The 20,201-nt window shown below is 47.1% G+C and overlaps 1 protein-coding gene across 3 annotated transcripts in view; it reads left to right on the forward strand.

Annotated features, from left to right (window-relative positions):
* Positions 1–20,201, forward strand: part of EPB41L5 (erythrocyte membrane protein band 4.1 like 5) — a 562,556-nt gene that overhangs the window by 32,096 nt on the left and 510,259 nt on the right. For all 3 annotated transcript variants that reach the window (XM_063933986.1, XM_063933985.1, XM_063933987.1), the window contains exon 2: positions 8,136–8,322. In XM_063933986.1, coding sequence (XP_063790056.1) covers positions 8,143–8,322 — 180 coding nt within the window. In that variant the 5' untranslated portion in view covers positions 8,136–8,142. The remainder of the gene's footprint in view (positions 1–8,135; positions 8,323–20,201) is intronic.

The raw sequence follows: 20,201 nt of genomic DNA on the forward strand, positions 1-20,201 counted from the left end.
ACGGCAACTGCGAGTAAGTCAACCTTTCTTCCCTCAGCACCTCCACCGACTAGGAAATCTTATCCTACATCAGCAATGCAGTCCATTTTGGACCGCGAAAGTTAAAAAGTCCAAAACCCCTTCCACTTTCTTTAGAGGAGGTCGGGGGAAATCCAGGAAACCTGCACCAACAGTTTCCCAGGAACAGAAACCTGATTCTGCTTCCTCAAAATCCTCTGCATGACGGTGGACCTCCTAGTGGAGATTGGGCAGGTGGGAGCAAGACTAAGAAATTTCAGTCATGTGTGGTCAGACTGAAAGTGCTATCCTACAGGAAGCCATTCAAAGATTGCTAAAGTCAAATGTCATTGTTCCAGTTATACCTCACCTAACAAACAAGGGTTAATACTCAAACCTGTTTGTGGTACCGAAATCGGATGGTTCGGTCAGGCCAATATTGAACCTAAAGTCATTGAACCCTTATTTGAGGGAATTCAAATTCAAGATGAAGTCTCTGAGAGCGGTGATCTCCGGTCTGGAGAAGGGGGAATTTCTGGTTTCCCTAGATATCAAGGATGCGTACCTTCACATTCCGATCTGGCCGCCTCACCAGGCTTATCTAAGATTTGCGCTGCTGGACTGTCACTATCAGTTCCAGGCACTGCCGTTTGGCCTCTCCACAGCACCGAGGGTGTTCACCAAAGTCATGGCGGAGATGATGCTGCTCCTCCGAAGGCAGGGTGTGAACATAACTCCTTATCTGGACGATCTGCTGATAAAAGCGTCTTCCATGGAGAAGCTGTTGCAGAGCATTGCTCTCTCAACTCAATTACTCCAGGATCATGGATGGATCCTGAATCTTCCAAAGTCGCATTTGGAGCAGACAAGGAGACTGTCCTTCCTGGGGGTGATCCTCGACACGGAAGTACAGAGGATATTTCTGCCGGCGGAGAAAGCGTTGGTGATACAAACAATGGTCCGGGATGTCCTGAAGCTAGCCCGTGTATCAGTTCATCAGTGCATTCGCCTTCTGGGGAAGATGGTAGCCTCCTACGTGGCTCTACAGTACGGAAGATTTTCATGCACGGTCCTTCCAACTGGATCTCCTGGACAAATGGTCGGGATCTCATTTTCACATGCACCAGGGGATACGTCTGTCGCTGAAAGCCAGAATCTCGCTCCTCTGGTGGCTACAAACTTCTCACCTACTCGAGGGCCGCAGGTTCGGGATGCAGAATTGGATCCTTCTAACCACGGATGCAAGTCTCAGAGGTTGGGGAGCAGTCTCGCAAGGGGAAAACTTCCAAGGAAGGTGGTCAAGTCTGGAAACCATCCTTCCGATAAACATTCTGGAACTAAGGACCGTGTACAATGGTCTTCTACAAGCGGCACATCTTCTTCTAAAAGATCAGGCTGTTCAGGTTCAGTCGGACACTGTAACGACTGTGGCCTACATAAACTGACAAGGCGGAACGAAGAGCAGGGCGGCAATGTCAGAGGTAACGAGGATCATCCTCTGGGCAGAAAAGCACGCGGTGGCGCAGTCGGCAATCTTCATTCCGGGAGTGGACAACTGGGAAGCAGACTTCCTCAGCAGACACTATCTCCATCCAGGAGAGTGGGGCCTTCACCTGGAGGTGTTCGCGGAGGTGACATGTCTTTGGGGCGTACCCCAAATAGACATGATGGCCTCCCGCCTCAACAAGAAGCTTTGTAGTTATTGTTCCAGGTCAAGAGACCCACAGGCAGTGGCGGTGGATGCCCTGGTGACTCCGTGGGTGTTCAAGTCAGTGTATGTTTTCCCTCCACTTCCGCTCATCCCAAGGATTCTCAAATTAATAAAGAGTACAAGAGTTCAGGCGATCCCCATTGCTCCGGACTGGCCAAGAAAGGCTTGGCACGCGGATCTTTTGGAGTTACTGCTGGAAGATCCAAGTTCTTTTCCTCTTCGCAAGGACCTTCTGCAACAGGGGCCGTTCGCTTATCAAGACTTACCACTGCTACGTTTGACGGCATGGAGGTTGAGCGCCAGATCTTAGCTCGGAAGGGCGTTCCGAAGAAAGTTATTCCTACCCTGATACAGGCTAGGAAAGGTGTTGCGTCTAAACACTACCATAAAATTTGGAAAAAGTATGCGTCTTGGTGTGAATCCAAGAAGTTTCCTACGGTGGAGTTTCAACTAGGACGGTTTCTCCTCTCTGCAAGCAGGTGTGGATGTGGCCCTGCGTTTGGGCTCCATAAAAGTCCAGATTTCGGCCATGTCCATTTTCTTCTAGAAACAATTGGCTGCCCTCCATGAGGTTCAGACTTTCCTGAAAGGGGTTCTGTACATCCAACCTCTCTTTGTGCCTCCTACACCACCTTGGGATCTTAATGCGATGCTGCAGTTCCTGCAGTCGGATTGGTTCGAACCTTTACAGGAGGTTGATATCAAGTTTCTTACTTGGAAGGCGGTCACACTGTTGACATTGGCATCTGCTAGACGTGTGTCGGAATTGGGGGCATTGTCGTGCAAAAGCCCCTACTTGATTTTCCATGAAGATAGAGCTGAGATCAGGACGTGCCAGCAATTACTTCCGAAGGTTGTGTCTGCTTTTCATATCAACCAACCTATTGTGGTGCCAGTGGCTACTGACGCCTCAATTGCCTCAAAGTTCTTGGATGTTGTAAGGGCTTTGAAGAATTATGTGAAGAGAACTTCTCGTCACAGAAAGTCGGACGCTCTGTTTGTCCTTTATGATCCCAACAAGGTTGGGTGTCCTGCTTCTAAGCAGACAATTTCTCGCTGAATCAGGTTTACTATCCAGCATGCTTATTCTACGGCAGGATTGCAGTGTCCTAAATCTGTTAAGGCCCACTCTACTTGTAAAGTGGTTTCTTCCTGGACGGCTGCCCAGGGTTTCTCGGCTTTGCCGAGCAGCTACTTGGTCAGGGTCGAACACGTTTGCTAAGTTCTACAAGTTCGATACTTTGGCCTCTGAGGACCTTAAGTTTGGTCAATCGGTGCTGCAGTAGCCTTCCCGCTCTCCCTCCCGTACTAGGAGCTTTGGTACATCCCCATGGTACTAATGTGGACCCCAGCATCCTCTAGGACGTAAGAGAAAATAGGATTTCAATTACCTACCGCGAAATCCTTTTCTCGTAGTCCGTAGAGGATGCTGGGTGCCCACCCAGCGCTTCGTTTTCCTGCAGTAGTTACTTGGTTCAGCACTGCATTGTTACTTGGTTAAGTACTGTTGTTCAGCCGTTGCGGAATTGTTTCAAGCTGGTTAGCTTGACTTTCTGCTGTTATGTGTGAGCTTGTGTGACTCACACCACTATCTGTGTATTTCCTTCTCTCGAAGTATGTCCGTCTCCTCGGGCACAGTTTCTAGACTGAGTCTGGTAGGAAGTGCATAGAGGGAGGAGCCAGCCCACGCTATTAAACGCTTAAAGTGCCCATGGCTCCGAAGGGACCTGTCTATACCCCATGCTACTAATGTGGATCCCAGCATCCTCTACGGACTATGAGAAAAGGGTTTACCGGTAGGTAATTAAAATCCTATTTTATATGTCATCCTTAGGTTCAATTATGTGGGGAGAAACAAGATTTGTTTCTGTCTGTCCAGATATTTTATGATTGGCAGCCACAAGCAAAAGTTTTGTCTGTTATATTGACAATAAATAGTTTTGAATTGGTCCTGGACCACCAACCTGATGCACTACTGCAAGTGTCCTGCGACACCTCAGGGTGACACAGTGTGAGAACCACTGCATTATTGGAACTATGCTACCTGTGAAGTTTTAGATCAGCCCCATATTTTTCAGTTTTTATTGAATGTATGCAGTTTAATGTCTCAATATATACAGTGATTAAAGCATAGAACTATTAAACAATGGAGGGGGGGGGGGGGGGGGGAGAGAGACGAGGGGATGACCTAGTATCCTTTTCTTTAACCAAAATGTCATCTAAGTTGGACTCCTCAAAGTAGCCACCTTTTGCAGATGTAACCATAGATCACACTGGCAGCATGCTCTCCACAATGGAAATCCTTTTAGTCTGACTTAGGGTCAGACCACAGTCCTCAGTGAGATTTATGTGTACTGCTGTCTGCTGATGTGTTATCTCTTGCATTAAGCTATTGTTACATAGTAGAAAATAGACCACTTTTCTGAACTTGTGGGTGGGTGCATTGTCTTATTGGAGAAGGTCCCCATTAACACTTTCTTGGATGGTGCCTGGAAATAGCTTCCAGCACTTGCGGTAGGCATTAGTTGGCATATGATTCCTCTGTGACTGTGTGCTGCTGCACGAGTGGTATAGTAGCTACATGACCAGTCTTGGCCACATAAACGGCCACCATCTGCTTGGCCCCGCTGCGCACAACTTCAGTGCAGGTACACCTCCAGCTGGGGTCCACTGGGCTGACAGTTGTTTGGTCTTTGGGTCTAAACCGTAGAACCAGGATTCATCATCACTGATGATCTTCCAGACAGAGTTTAATCGACCACCTTCAATCCTGGACAGCACGCTGTGGCACCAAGTCACCCGAGCCTCCTTTTACTTTAGTGTAAGCTGATGGGGCACCCAGCGTTCAGAGACCTTTCTCGGGTCAAGCGCCTCATGGAGTATCAAGCGGATGCATCAAAAGGCGATCCATATCTCCTCTAACTGGGCCACAGTCACTCTGGCATCCACCTCAACTATGGCCCACACGACAGCAGCGTTGACCTCTGTGATGCAACACTCCTTGCCTTCCAGGGACCGTTTCCTGCGCAGAAATTCTGCAAACCACTCAAACGCAGTGGTTCGGGATGGTGCTTCCTTCCCAAAAGCAGCTCGCAGTCAGTCAAAACCTCCTGCCGTCACAGACTACTCTTGTAGTCGTAGATGATCATTTCTCTACAGTGGCCTCTGTTGAGCTCCATAATGAGTTTATGATGGAAGTGAACATGCTGCTTATATTCGGTTCTGTGCCTTGATAAGAACTTTAGTCGGAGATTGCAGTTCACAACCAGACCATAAGATTGTCCCTACTCTACCTATGGCCCTCATTCCGAGTTGCTCGCTAGCTGCTTTTAGCAGCATTGCAAATTCTAGGCCGCCGCCCTCTGGGAGTGTATCTTAGCTTAGCAGAATAGCGAATGAAAGAGTAGCAGAATTGCTAATAAATTTCTTGCAGTTTCTGAGTAGCTCCAGACCTACTCTTAGATTGCGATCAGCTCGGTCCGTTTAATTCCTGGTTTGACGTCACAAACACGCCCTGCTTTCGGCCAGCCACTCCCCCGTTTCTCCAGACACTCCCGCATTTTTCCCTGACACACCTGCATTTTTTTAGCACACACGCGGAAAACACTCAGTTACCACCCAGAAACGCCCCTTTCCTGTCAATCATTCACCGATCAGCAGTGCGACTGGAAAGCGCCGCACGAACACCGGCAAATCTACTAAGTTTTGTGTAAAATAACTTAGCGCATGCGCTCTGCGTACCATGCGCATTTAGCAACAAATCGCAGCATAGCGAAAATCGGCAACGAGCGAACAACGCGGAATGACCACCTATGCACAGAACATCAGGAAACGTATTGCACACCCCTTGTATTTCTCATTTCTTTTTTTCCCCTTTTTCAGGTTTGTTGGTGTTGTCCTAAAGTTGACAAAGCATTTAAAGCCAAGACAATTGTGTTCATTGTCAACTGATTCCTTTAAATCCAGCTTCCCACCTACAGATTGTGTAGGAGTTGTCTACCTGTGATACAGTTATCTCTGTCTATATGTATGAAGTATGGTGTTATAGTAATAACAAGGGACAATATGGCTTTTGTGGAACTTTACCTGTATTAATGAGCTTTTATTCCAGATTGGGTGGCATGTTGTTACTTGTAGTTCTTCAAACAGCTGCAGCATGCTTTCCTCCGCTCTAAAGATTTTGTATTAGTGAGTTACATTGGGAGAAAATCACATTATATCTGCTTATGTATTATCTTTTATGTGCAATTAATCTTGATTGGTTGCTAAATGAGCATCCCCAGGGCATGGATGTTATGAGTAACTTGACCTGTTTTCTGTGCCTCTGGGAGGTGTCTGCTTTAAATGGACAAGTGTCAATTGACTGCTGTCAGGGTATTAACCTCTTAAATCCTGCGTCTTATTGATATATATATGTGTGTGTGTGTGTGTCTATTGTGACAAAGACAGCAACAGCACAAATCTGACATGAATTTAGAACTGCAGGACTGTGGCTGAAGAGTATCCAGGCCAGGTGTTGCTGTTAACCATGGTTGAGAAGCAGCAAATTGTGGTCACCTGTTAGTTTGCTATAAAGGGTTTCAGACACAAGATGCATTGCTCCTGATGGTGGACAGGCTGCCCAGGTGATAGGCCAGGGGGTGGCTATGGTTAGGGGTCCTGGACCTTAGTATCCACTGAAGAACTTGTGTTAATGCATTTTGGAGACTGTGTACTCTGCTGTAACTGACCTGTAAATTCCTGCACCAGGTTGTTTAACTGCCTGTGGTAAAAACAAAAAAACCAAAAAAAAACCGATCGATCGTTCTCTCCATGAGGATTGGTAGATTCATACACCAGTGTATACATGCAGCTGCAGACGCATACAGAATATGAGCATGGCACATATCATTTTGTGATTGACGCATTTTTATAGAAAAATTCTCAAAAAAAGAGGTTCGGTTCTGCCAAGTCACGCTACGGCATGATGTGACTAGAAGGGCTGTTTAACATGCAGGGAAGCTAGATGCAAGTGGACACATCTGTAGAAGGATGGCTACTCCATTGCATTTAAAGGGCCCACTAGAGGTAAAGCATGGGGAGCATTTCTAATTCATAAATTGAGGCGAATGTAAAGGGATATGTGACTCTTGAATCGCAACGATATCCACTTTTTGGTTTTCAGAAAATTTCAAATCAATATGTCTTTTATTAGAATTGAGTCTTTAACATTAATACTCAAAGAATTAACCAAGAGTAATGCCTACATAGGCTACTGTGAAGCCAGCAAAATTGTGTTTTTATTTCTTTTTGTTTGTTTTTTATTTACATTATTTATAAAAAAAATTTTTTATTGTGTCCGATTTTTTTTTTTTTTTTATTGTTCATTTTACTGAAGGTCAATGGTATAATAAACAATATTTGTGCTGCTTTCACATGTCCATCTACTCACGTTAGGGTCAATTTAATTCTGCATGGATTGAATAGGCCAGGAATTGGCTCCCAGTGCTATTCAATTCAGTGCGTGTTTTGTTGAAGGTCAGTTCTCGCGGACTGAACAGGGTGTTTTGTCCCGACATTCTCCGACTTAAGTGTTGGGCGTGATGCTGTTTCTGGCGCGCTAAGGGCAAAAAAACATCATAGCGCCACCACTTTGTCGTGCGTCCCATCACGCTGAATTGAATAACACCTGGAGCTAATTCCCAGCGCTATTCAATCCGCGCTGAATGGAATTGACCGCAAAGCTTTAAAAAAAATAATAATATTGGTTTAGATTGAAAAAAGTATTCTAGTATAAATAAAATATAAATGTGTAATGGACTATGGGGCAGATGTATTTAGCCTGGAGAAGTGATAAAGCAATGATAAGTGGAAGGTGCTTACGCACCAGCCAATTGTTATGGGTTTGAAAAATGACAGGAGCTGATTGTCTAGTGCGTTATCACTTTCCACTTATCACTGCTTTATCACTTCTTCTTGCTTAATAAATCTGCCCCTGTTTTCTGGCTGGTATTTCTAGTCCTTATGTTTTATAGTTTCTGTATGACTTTCAAAACGCCTCATGAGCTATGTACCCATAGGTTCATAGTTCTGTTTCATTCTGCGGAAAATCTACAGTCAGGAATTATGACACTTTTCATGTCCAGACAGAAAAGTGTTGGTGAAACCGGTTTGTCAGTGAGTCACTGGTTTCTGTAGCTCTCTGCCCATAAGAGCAGACAGAGCCAGCTGCTTATCAACTGATTTTGTAGCAGCAGACAGACAGACAGACATCTAGAACTTCAACATTTGGGCAATTTACCTACTTCGTTTAGATTGCTGAGACTTCTATATTGTTTCATGGATGTTTTGTTAGATTTAAGGACTGCTCCAAAAGCTGTTATTTTCCTGCCACAATCCTTTTGCCATTCCAAATATAGTTTTTTAATGATCTTCTTGTTCCCTGCAGCCAAAAGATGTTGAGTTTTTTCCGGCGCACGCTTGGGCGCCGGTCCATGCGCCGGCATGCAGAGAAGGAATGTCTCCGTGAGGCCCAAAAGGCCACTACCCATATCCCAGCGGCTGGAGATGCTAAGGCAGTGATCACCTGTAGAGTGTCCCTCTTGGACGGAAGCGATGTCAGTGTGGATCTACCGGTGAGTGTCTGTGCCTGGTGTTAATTTGTTTTTACATTGAGGAAGTCATATCTGTGCTGCATATTGCACTTCAAGTCCCAGTGAAGGAACTATTGGCACTAGGAGCATCCAGTGTAATTACTATTAAGGCAGCGTAAATCTGACATTACTCCATGGTCTGGCCTGTAAATTGCGCCATCCTTAATGGCCCCTGTGCTGTGGAATGTTGTGACTTGCGGTACAGCGGTAGATACTGTACCTTCATAATTCAGCTATGAGAATTACAAAAATTTGTTCAGAATTTTTGCAGTTCATTATCTTCTACGTCGGATGTAAGTTTGAAGCTTTTTCCCAGCTTGAAAAAAAAAATAGCAGTTACTGGAAAACTTTATCCCTCCTCCTCATTCACATCTGTACACACATTATGTCTCTGCACTCTGCCCTTGGTCTTCAGTCTGCCAGCAAAAGCAGATTTAAGTGGACTTTTATTTTGGTTTTTCTTTCATTATCTAGGGCTGCATTTTAAGCCAGACATGTAAAACATATACCCCTTTCACATCTCGAATGCTGGATCCCACCCGGGAATTGGAAACGGGTCCTTCCCGGGTTGGATCCGGCATTGGAGCCTCATCGCTGGCTTCCCCGACCCGGCAATATGCCGGGCCAGTTGCTATAGCGGTGGGGGGGGGGGCGGAGTTGGCAGGGGTGGAGGCAGCACTGGGAGATGAGCTCATCTTCACGCCGCCTCTCCCTACGTAGTAAACGGGTCGACCCGGGAACCAGCTTGCACTGTCACTGACCCTGTATTCAAGCCGGGAATAACCCTTCTTTTCTCTAACGTTCTAAGTGGATGCTGGGGACTCCGTAAGGACCATGGGGAATAGCGGCTCCGCAGGAGACTGGGCACATCTAAAGAAAGCTTTAGGACTATCTGGTGTGCACTGGCTCCTCCCCCCATGACCCTCCTCCAAGCCTCAGTTAGATCTCTGTGCCCGAACGAGAAGGGTGCACACTAGGGGCTCTCCTGAGCTTCTTAGTGAAAGTTTTAGTTTAGGTTTTTTATTTTCAGTGAGACCTGCTGGCAACAGGCTCACTGCATCGAGGGACTAAGGGGAGAAGAAGCGAACTCACCTGCGTGCAGAGTGGATTGGGCTTCTTAGGCTACTGGACATTAGCTCCAGAGGGACGATCACAGGCCCAGCTTGGATGGGTCCCAGAGCCGCGCCGCCGGCCCCCTTACAGAGCCAGAAGGCAGAAGAGGTCTGGAAAATCGGCGGCAGAAGACGTCCTGTCTTCAACAAGGTAGCGCACAGCACTGCAGCTGTGCGCCATTGCTCTCAGCACACTTCACACTCCGGTCACTGAGGGTGCAGGGCGCTGGGGGGGGGCGCCCTGAGACGCAATAAAAACACCTTGGATGGCAAAAGAAATGCATCACATATAGCTCCTGGGCTATATGGATGCATTTAACCCCTGCCAAAATACATAGAAAAACGGGAGAAAAGGCCGCCGATAAGGGGGCGGAGCCTATCTCCTCAGCACACTGGCGCCATTTTCCCTCACAGCTCCGTTGGAGGGAAGCTCCCTGGCTCTCCCCTGCAGTCACTACACTACAGAAAGGGTTAAAAAAGAGAGGGGGGCACTAATTAGGCGCAGTATTAACTATACAGCAGCTATAAGGGGAAAAACACTTTTATATAAGGTTATCCCTGTATATATATATATAGCGCTCTGGTGTGTGCTGGCAAACTCTCCCTCTGTCTCCCCAAAGGGCTAGTGGGGTCCTGTCCTCTATCAGAGCATTCCCTGTGTGTGTGCTGTATGTCGGTACTTTTGTGTCGACATGTATGAGGAGAAAAATGATGTGGAGACGGAGCAGATTGCCTGTAATAGTGATGTCACCCCCTAGGGGGTCGACACCTGAGTGGATGAACTGTTGGAAGAAATTACATGACAGTGTCAGCTCTGTATAAAAGACAGTGGTTGACATGAGACAGCCGGCTACTCAGCTTGTGCCTGTCCAGACGTCTCATAGGCCGTCAGGGGCTCTAAAGCGCCCGTTACCTCAGATGGCAGATATAGACGCCGACACGGATACTGACTCCAGTGTCGACGGTGAAGAGACAAATGTGACTTCCAGTAGGGCCACACGTTACATGATTGAGGCAATGAAAAATGTTTTACACATTTCTGATAATACGAGTACCACCAAAAAGGGGTATTATGTTCGGTGAGGAAAAACTACCTGTAGTTTTCCTGAATCTGAGAAATTAAATGAGGTGTGTGATGATGCGTGGGTTTCCCCCGATAACAACTGATAATTTCTAAAATGTTATTGGCATTATATCCTTTCCCGCCAGAGGTTAGGGTGCGTTGGGAAACACCCCCTAGGGTGGATAAAGCGCTCTCACGCTTGTAAGGGCTCTACCCTCTCCTGAGATGGCCGCCCGTAAGGATCCTGCTGATAGAAAGCAGGAGGGTATCCTAAAATGTATTTACACACATACTGGTGTTATACTGCGACCAGCAATCGCCTCAGCCTGGATGTGCAGTGCTGGGTTGGCGTGGTCGGATTCCCTGACTGAAAATATTGATACCCTAGATAGGGACAGTATATTTTTGCCTATAGAGCATTTAAAAGATGCATTTCTATATATGCGTGATGCACAGCGGAATATTTGCCGACTGGCATCAAGTCTAAGTGCGTTGTCCATTTCTGCCAGTAGAGGGTTATGGACACGTCAGTGGTCAGGTGATGCGTATTCCAAACGGCATTTGGAAGTATTGCCTTATTAAGGGGAGGAGTTATTTGGGGTCGGTCTTTCAGACCTGGTGGCCACGGCAACAGCTGGGAAATCCACGTTTGTACCCCAGGTCGCCTCTCAACATGAGAAGACGCCGTATTATCAGGCGCAGTCTTTTCGTGGACAAAGGGGCAAAAGGTTCCTCATTTCTGCCCCGTGACAGAGGGAGAGGAAAAAGGCTGTAGAAATCAGCCAGTTCCCAGGAACAGAAACCCTCTCCCGCCTCTGCCAAGCCCTCAGTATACGCTGGGGCTTTACAAGCAGAATCAGGCACGGTGGGGGGCCCGTCTCAATGAATTTCAGCGCGCAGTGGGCTCACTCGCAAGTAGACCCCTGGATCCTTCAGGTGATATCTCAGGGGTACAAATTAGAATTCGAGACGTCTCCCCCTCGCCGTTTCCTAAAGTCGGCTTTACCGATGTCTCCTTCTAACAGGGAGACAGTTTTGGGAGCCATTCACAAGCTGTATTCCCAGCAGGTGATAATCAAGATACCCCTCCTGCAACAGGGAACGGGGTATTATTCCACACTGTGGTGGTACCGAAGCCGGACGGCTCGGTAAGACCGATTCTAAATCTAAAATCTTTGAACACTTACATACAGAGGTTCAAATTCAAGATTGAGTCACTCAGAGCAGTGATTGCGAACCTGGAAGAAGGGGACTACATGATGTCTCGGGACATCAAGGATGCTTACCTTCATGTCAAAATTTACCCTTCTCACCAAGGGTACCTCCAGGTTTATGGTACAGAACTGTCACTATCGGTTCAGACGCTGCCGTATGGATGGTCCACGGCACCCCGGGTCTTTACCAAGGTAATGGCCGAAATGATGATATTCCTTCGAAGGAAGGGAATTTTAGTTATCCCTTACTTGGACAATTCCCTGATAAGGGTAAGATCCAGGGAACAGTTGGAGGTCGGTGTAGCACTATCTCAGGTAGTGTTGCGGCAGCACGATTGGATTCTCAATATTCCAAAATCGCAGCTGGTTCCGACGACTTGTCTTCTGTTCCTAGGGATGATCCTGGACACAGTCCAGAAAAAGGTGTTTCTCCCGGAGGAGAAAGCCAGGGAGTTATCCGAGCTAGTCAGGAACCTCCTAAAACCGAGCCAAGTCTCAGTGCATCAATGCACAAGGGTTCTGGGTAAAATGGTGGCTTCCTACGAAGCAGTCCCATTCGGCAGATTCCACGCAAGAACTTTCCAGTGGGACCTGCTGGACAAATGGTCCGGGTCGCATCTTCAGATGCATCAGCGGATAACCCTGTCACCAAGGACAAGGGTGTCCCTCCTGTGGTGGTTGCAGAGTGCTCATCTTCTAGAGGGCCGCAGATTCGGCATTCAGGACTGGGTCCTGGTGACCACGGATGCCAGCCTGCGAGGCTGGGGAGCAGTCACACAGGGAAGGAATATCCAGGGCTTATGGTCAAGCCTGGAGACATCACTTCACATAAATATCCTGAAGCTAAGGGACATTTACAATGCTCTAAGCTTAGCAAGACCTCTGCTTCAAGGTCAGCCGGTGTTGATCCAGTCGGACAACATCACGGCAGTCACCCACGTAAACAGACAGGGTGGCACAAGAAGCAGGAGGGCAAATGGCAGAAGCTGCAAGGATTCTTCGCTGGGCGGAAAATCATGTGATAGCACTGTCGGCAGTATTCATTCCGGGAGTGGACAACTGGGAAGCAGACTTCCTCAGCACGACCTCCACCCGGGAGAGTGGGGACTTCACCCAGAAGTCTTCCACATGATTATAAACCGTTGGGAAAAACTCGACAGGTATTGCGCCAGGTCCAGGGACCCTCAGGCAATAGCTGTAGACGCTCTGGTAACACCGTGGGTGTACCAGTCAGGGTATGTGTTCCCTCCTCTGCCTCTCATACCCAAGGTACTGAGATTGATAAGATGGAGAGGAGTAAGCACTATATTCGTGGCTCCGGATTGGCCAAGAAGGACTTGGTAACCGGAACTTCAAGAGATGCTCACGGAGGATCCGTGGCCTCTACCTCCTAAGAAGGGACCTGCTCCAGCAAGGACCCTGTCTGTTCCAAGACTTACCGCGGCTGCGTTTGACGGCATGGCGGTTGAACGCCGGATCCTGAAGCAAAAAAGGCATTCCGGATGAAGTCATCCTTATCCTGATCAAAGCCAGGAAGGATGTAACCGCAAAAAACATTATCACCGCAATTGGCGAAAATATGTTGCGTGGTGCGAGGCCAGTAAGGCCCGACGGAGGAAATTCAACTGGGTCGATTCCTACGTTTCCTGCAAACAGGAGTGTCTATGGGCCTGAAATTGGGGTCCATTAAGGTTCAAATTTCGGCCCTGTCAATTTTCTTCCAAAAAGAACTAGCTTCAGTCCCTGAAGTTCAGACGTTTGTAAAAGGGGTACTGCATATACAGCCTCCTTTTGTGCCTCCAGTGGCACTTTGGGATCTCAATGTAGTTTTGTGTTCCAAAAGTCACATTGGTTTGAACCACTTAAATCTGTGGAGTTAAAATATCTCACATGGAAAGTGGTCATGCTGTTGGCCCTGGCCTGGGCCAGGCGCGTGTCAGAATTGGCGGCTTTATCCTGAAAAAGCCCTTATCTGGTTTCCATTCGGACAGGGCGGAATTGAGGACTCGTCCTCAGTTTCTCCCTAAGGTGGTTTCAGCGTTTCACCTGAACCAACCTATTTGTGGTGCCTGCGGCTACTAGGGACTTGGAGGACTCCAAGTTGCTAGACGTTGTCAGGGCCCTGAAAATATATGTTTCCAGGACGGCTGGAGTCAGGAAATCTGACTCGCTGTTTATCCTGTATGCACCCAACAAGCTGGGTGCTCCTGCTTCTAAGCAGACTATTGCTCGTTGGATTTGTAGTACAATTCAGCTTGCACATTCTGTGGCAGGCCTGCCACAGCCAAAAATATGTAAATGCCCACTCCACAAGGAAGGTGGGCTCATCTTGGGCGGCTGCCCGAGGGGTCTCGGCTTTACAACTTTGCAGAGCAGCTACTTGGTCAGGAGCAAATACGTTTGTAAAATTCTACAAAATTGATATCCTGGCTGAGGAGGAACTGGAGTTCTCTCATTTGGTGCTGCAGAGTCATCCGCACTCTCCCGCCCGTTTGGGAGCTTTGGTATAATCCCCATGGTCCTTACGGAGTCCCCAGCATCCACTTAGGACGTTAGAGAAAATAAGAATTTACTTACCGATAATTCTATTTCTCATAGTCCGTAGTGGATGCTGGGCGCCCATCCCAAGTGCGGATTGTCTGCAATACTGGTACATAGTTATTGTTACCAAAAAATCGGGTTATTGCTGTAGTGAGCCATCTTTTCTAGAGGCTCCTCTGTTATCATGCTGTTAACTGGGTTCAGATCACAAGTTATACGGTGTGATTGGTGTGGCTGGTATGAGTCTTACCCGGGATTCAAAATCCTTCCTTATTGTGTACGCTCGTCCGGGCACAGTATCCTAACTGAGGCTTGGAGGAGGGTCATGGGGGGAGGAGCCAGTGTACACCAGATAGTCCTAAAGCTTTCTTTAGATGTGCCCAGTCTCCTGCGGAGCCGCTATTCCCCATGGTCCTTACGGAGTCCCCAGCATCCACTACGGACTATGAGAAATAGAATTATCGGTAAGTAAATTCTTATTACCTGGGTTGAATTACCGGGAATTCTCCAAGGACCCTTTCACATTGCACACTGACCCGTGTCGACCTGGCAATATGCCGAGTCGATACTGGGTTATTTTTGCGATGTGAAAGGGGTAATACTTGCTGCAGGACCACCTCATTCTTGATTTGACTTGCAGGATTCATTGAAATAGAGTACAATGCAGATTTAGTGTTTATTTTGTTTATTTTAAATGGCTGAGCTGAGCCCCTTCTATATCTAGTTGCTAAAGTTAAGCTGGGTACACACAGTAAGATTTTTTGCACTAGAGTGCGATATAGTGCACTATATCTTACCGTGTGTATGCACTATATTGTATGCAGTATAGTGCGGTGCGTGCTCCCGCGGGTCGAATCCAATGTTCTATATTGGATGAACATATGGCTCAATTTTGGCCAGATAGTACACTATCTAGTGCATATTGGTGGTCATTCCGAGTTGTCGCAGCCAGTAACTTTTAGCTGCTGCTGCGATCAATAGTCCACGCCTATGGGGGAGTGTATTTTAGCTAAGCAAGGCTGCGATCCCTTGTGCAGCCCTGCTAAGCTAAAAAAAAAATCAAGCAGAAGTAGACTAGGCCTGGACATACTTACCCTGTGCGATGGATCCAGCGATGATGTGCCCGGCTTTGACGTCACACCTCCGGCCTCCGTTGTCCTGGACACGCCTGCGTTTTACTTGCCACTCCCCGCAAACTGTCTCCAACGGTCCGGATCCGCCCTGCCACGCCTCCTTCCTGTCAATCTTCTTGGTGGTCGCCTCTGCGACGTAACCTGGCGACCTCTGTCGCCGGGCAACGTCGCGCACAGCGTCCGCCACGCATGCGCATTCCGCACCCGTTCGCACCGCAGCGAAAAACCGCTGCGTAAGAACGGGTCGGTATGACCCCCATTGTACCGTGTGTATGTTGATGTATGATATTGTATCTAATTTGTGTCATCACAATAGTGAGAAACCATATCTTATGCTATATCTACCATGTGTATGCACGATTTGGTTTGTTCAGGAGCTCGGGGAAATAGTGTAGGATATCTTAACTTAGCTAAAATCTTACTGTGTGTACCTATGGAGTATCCTAATGTTTCTGATATCTGTTTAAAACACATGATTTTACCTATTGCTACAAAGTGCAATCTTGCAAACTCTGAATTTTTTTTCTACAGATGGACCCTAGTATGTATTGAACATTTTTTTTTTTTTTTTTTTTTAATGGTTTAATGCAATTTCTTTTCAACAAGTGTGTGTGTGTGTGTGTCTGTATGTATGTATGTATATATGTGTGTATGTGTATTGTCAAAGTCGAAAAATATTGCAGTACACACATCACGTACAAACTACACACAGATGGCCTCCGTGTGCGTACTTGCTCTGCCGTGCGTGCACATATTCACAATTTGCGTATGGTCGGTCCTGCATATTAGCGTGTGGTATGAGTAATTACGGTAGTGTTTGTAATCTCATGGAAAAGCCATAAAAACACATTACATATTTAATCCAAATAGTGCACAATGTACACAGTCTCCCTGCACCACACCAGCAAGTTAGACTAGTTTAAATGGTATCAGAACAAAGGGATTCACCTTTACAGGATAGGAGGGGACAGAACTAGGTTATAAGGTGGTGTTTGATATCCAGCTGTAGGGTATATTAAGGGCAATATTCCGGTGTTGGTTTGCAGAAGATCGCACGCTCCTGCGAATAGTTATGTGCAGGAGCAGAATATAAATATTAACTGTATTTACTGTACACTTGGTATGCGGCGGGAACCCAAAGGAGACCATCTGCAAGTGCACCTGGAACAGACATCGTCCACCTATTCAAACCGACCTATGACCTCTCCTGTACTGTAAATGACCATCCCTGTGTCCAATGGACAAAAATTACAGTTTCCATTGTTAGGTTTTGGACTATTGTATAAAAAGCCAGCTGCATGCCTGGTCACACACAGACTCTGAAGGTCATCTCCCTTGATGACTGAGGACCGGCCGGGAAGCGCAGGCGAAACCAAAAACGTATGTACCATTGACTGTAGCCATTTTTCTATTGTATTGTTGTTTATTGTAACCTCCCTTTCAGCAATTATATGTTGGTGTGTCGGAACCCAGCATCTTAAATACAAACTGGTGTCGTGTTCTTTTCCCTGCTAAGGTTATAAGTGTATTTCAGTCACACGTGTAGCTGCTAAGTGCTCACGGAGTATCTTTGGGTGTTGTACGCACTGCGTGTACTTTGTAGGGCCAGCGCGGTGTTTGTACGCAAAGTACGTACATGGTACGGGGCTTTGTACGCTAATGGTGTAAAAAGTACGTAGGCTAAGGATTTTACAGCGGCCGCAGCGGCTCTATTTAAAGTTTATTGAATGTCTTTTTAAAGTGTTGCTTTTAGTCCTGTATGTAAATCAACGTTTACAATTGGGGGCTCGATCCGGTTTTCACATGCTCACAGCCTAGCAGGTCATAGCAGACTTAATCTATCAGCAAAGGGTGGAAAGTTATCCTACGTAACCTTTTCCTGGTTGGTGGATGTTCTAAAAACCCTATTTGTGTGCTGTTAGATTGCGTCTGCTCTGTCTGGTCTGCAGAGGTGCTGATAGAACCCGTACGTAAACAGGAAAAAAGCTATTTAAAAATCTGACATTTTTTTGGCGCCAAAATCGTACACAAAGGGCACCGATACTTTGCATACCCTCTCATATTGTTCTGCCACAAGGTTTAGATTGCTAGATTCGTTTTAGATCTGTGTGAAATGGGATACATTTGTTGCTATATAGTTAAATTTGAAATAAAAGTTTTTAAGGAAGTAAGTATAAAGCACAACACGCAGGTCTGGCCCAGTCGTAAAGGGTTACACAGAGCAAGCATGAGTTGTGCTCATGAGTGATTATAGTTAGCTTTGCTCACATTTATAGAGATTGTGGGATTTGTTTTATTGCGGATGCACGGTTTTGTACACGTGGCTCGGACAAAGTACAGGACCGCGCACGCAGCGTAAAAGACATGTACGGTCGCGTGTTTACGCAAAGTGCGTAAGAGTGCGGATGCTAAGTACAAATTACACGATAGTTTAGTTCAATTGAAAGGGATAGTAGCCATACTACAATAGTACATAACTATCCGGTTTCAAAAGCAGATTAGTAGAAAACTTTTGTTTAAACTGTATTGCCTCTGGGGGAAAAGCTGCCGATCAGAACGAGTGGAAATTTTCTGTGCAGAAAAAAACCCCAAAGTGTATTTGAGTGAGTGAACGTATTGAACCCCGTGAATTCGGGATCCCGTCGTTTGGTACACCAAGTGAGTGGAGGCTTGGCGGCGTGAGGTGGCTGACTCGCGTTAGTATAGATTGGAATACGTAAGTCGTGAGGAGACTTACACAGGAGTGTGGTAGGGAATTGGGAATTGTGACCATATAGTTTTTCTCTGACGTCCTAGTGGATGCTGGGAACTCCGTAAGGACCATGGGGAATAGCGGCTCCGCAGGAGACTGGGCACAAAAGTAAAAGCTTTAGGACTACCTGGTGTGCACTGGCTCCTCCCCCTATGACCCTCCTCCAAGCCTCAGTTAGATTTTTGTGCCCGGCCGAGAAGGGTGCACACTAGGGGCTCTCCTGAGCTTCTTAGTGAAAAGTTAGTTTTAGGTTTTTTATTTTCAGTGAGACCTGCTGGCAACAGGCTCACTGCATCGAGGGACTAAGGGGAGAAGAAGCGAACTCACCTGCGTGCAGAGTGGATTGGGCTTCTTAGGCTACTGGACACCATTAGCTCCAGAGGGACCGAACACAGGCCCAGCCTCGGAGCTCGGTCCCGGAGCCGCGCCGCCGGCCCCCTTACAGAGCCAGAAGCAAGAAAAGGTCCGGAAAAATCGGCGGCAGTCTTCAACAAGGTAGCGCATAGCACTGCAGCTGTGCGCCATTGTTACTCAGGCACACTTCACACTCCGGTCACTGAGGGTGCAGGGCGCTAGGGGGGGGTGCCCTGAGCAGCAATGTAAAACACCTTGGCTGGCATAAATACACCACATATAACCCCCAGGGCTATATGGGTGTATTTTAACCCCTGCCAGATTCCACAGAAAAACGGGAGAAAAGGCCGCCGAGAAGGGGGCGGAGCCTATCTCCTCAGCACACTGGCGCCATTTTCTCTCACAGCTCCGTTGGAGGGAAGCTCCCTGGCTCTCCCCTGCAGTTACTACACTACAGAAAGGGGTTAAAAAAGAGAGGGGGGCACTAATTAGGCGCAGTATAACAATACAGCAGCTATAAGGGGAAAAACACTTATATAAGGTTATCCCTGTATGTATGTATATATATATATATATATATATATATATAGCGCTCTGGTGTGTGCTGGCATACTCTCCCTCTGTCTCCCCAAAGGGCTAGTGGGGTCCTGTCCTCTATCAGAGCATTCCCTGTGTGTGTGCTGTGTGTCGGTACGTTGTGTCGACATGTATGAGTAGGAAAATGAGGTGGAGGCGGAGCAATTGCCTGTAACAGAGATGTCACCCCCTAGGGAGTCGACACCTGAGTGGATGAGCTTATGGAAGGAAGATGTGACAGTGTCAGCTCTTTACAAAAGATTGATGACATGAGACGGCCGGCGACTCAGTCTGGGCCTGTCCAGGTGTCTCAAAAGCCATCTGGGGCTCTAAAACGCCCGTTGCCGCAGATGGCAGATACAGACGCCGACACGGATACTGACTCCAGTGTCGACGATTAAGAGACGAATGTGACTTCCAGTAGGGCCACACGTTACATGATTGAGGCTATGGAAAATGTTTTTACACATTTCTGATAATACCAGTACCACTAAAAAGGGTATTATGTTGGGTGAGAAAAAACTGCCTGTAGTTTTTCCTGCATCTGAGGAATTAAATGAAGTGTGTGATGATGCGTGGGTTTCCCCCGATAAAAAAGTTATTGGCATCATACCCCTTCCCGCCAGAGGATAGGGCACGTTGGGAAACACCCTTTAGGGTGAATAAAGCGCTCACACGCTTGTCTAAACAAGTGGCACTACCGTCCCCGGATACGGCCGCCCTTAAGGAACCTACTGACAGAAAGCAGTAAAATATCCTAAAATGTATATACACTCACACGGGTGTGATACTGCGACCAGCAATCGCCTCAGCCTGGATGTGCAGTGCTGGAGTGGCTTGGTCGGATTCCCTGACTGACAATATTGATACCCTAGATAGGGACAGTATATTACTAACTAGAGCATTTAAAAGATGCATTTCTATATATGCGTGATGCACAGAGGGATATTTGCCGACTGGCATCAAGAGTAAGTGCGCTGTCCATTTCTGCCAGAAGAAGGTTATGGACAAGACAGTGGTCAGGTGATGCTGATCCCAAAAGGCATATGGAAGTATTGCCTTATAAAAGGGAAGAGTTATTGGGGTAGGTCTAACAGACCTGGTGGCCACGGCAAC

Source organism: Pseudophryne corroboree, chromosome 7, assembly GCF_028390025.1.
Source record: "Pseudophryne corroboree isolate aPseCor3 chromosome 7, aPseCor3.hap2, whole genome shotgun sequence".
Taxonomy (NCBI): domain Eukaryota; kingdom Metazoa; phylum Chordata; class Amphibia; order Anura; family Myobatrachidae; genus Pseudophryne; species Pseudophryne corroboree.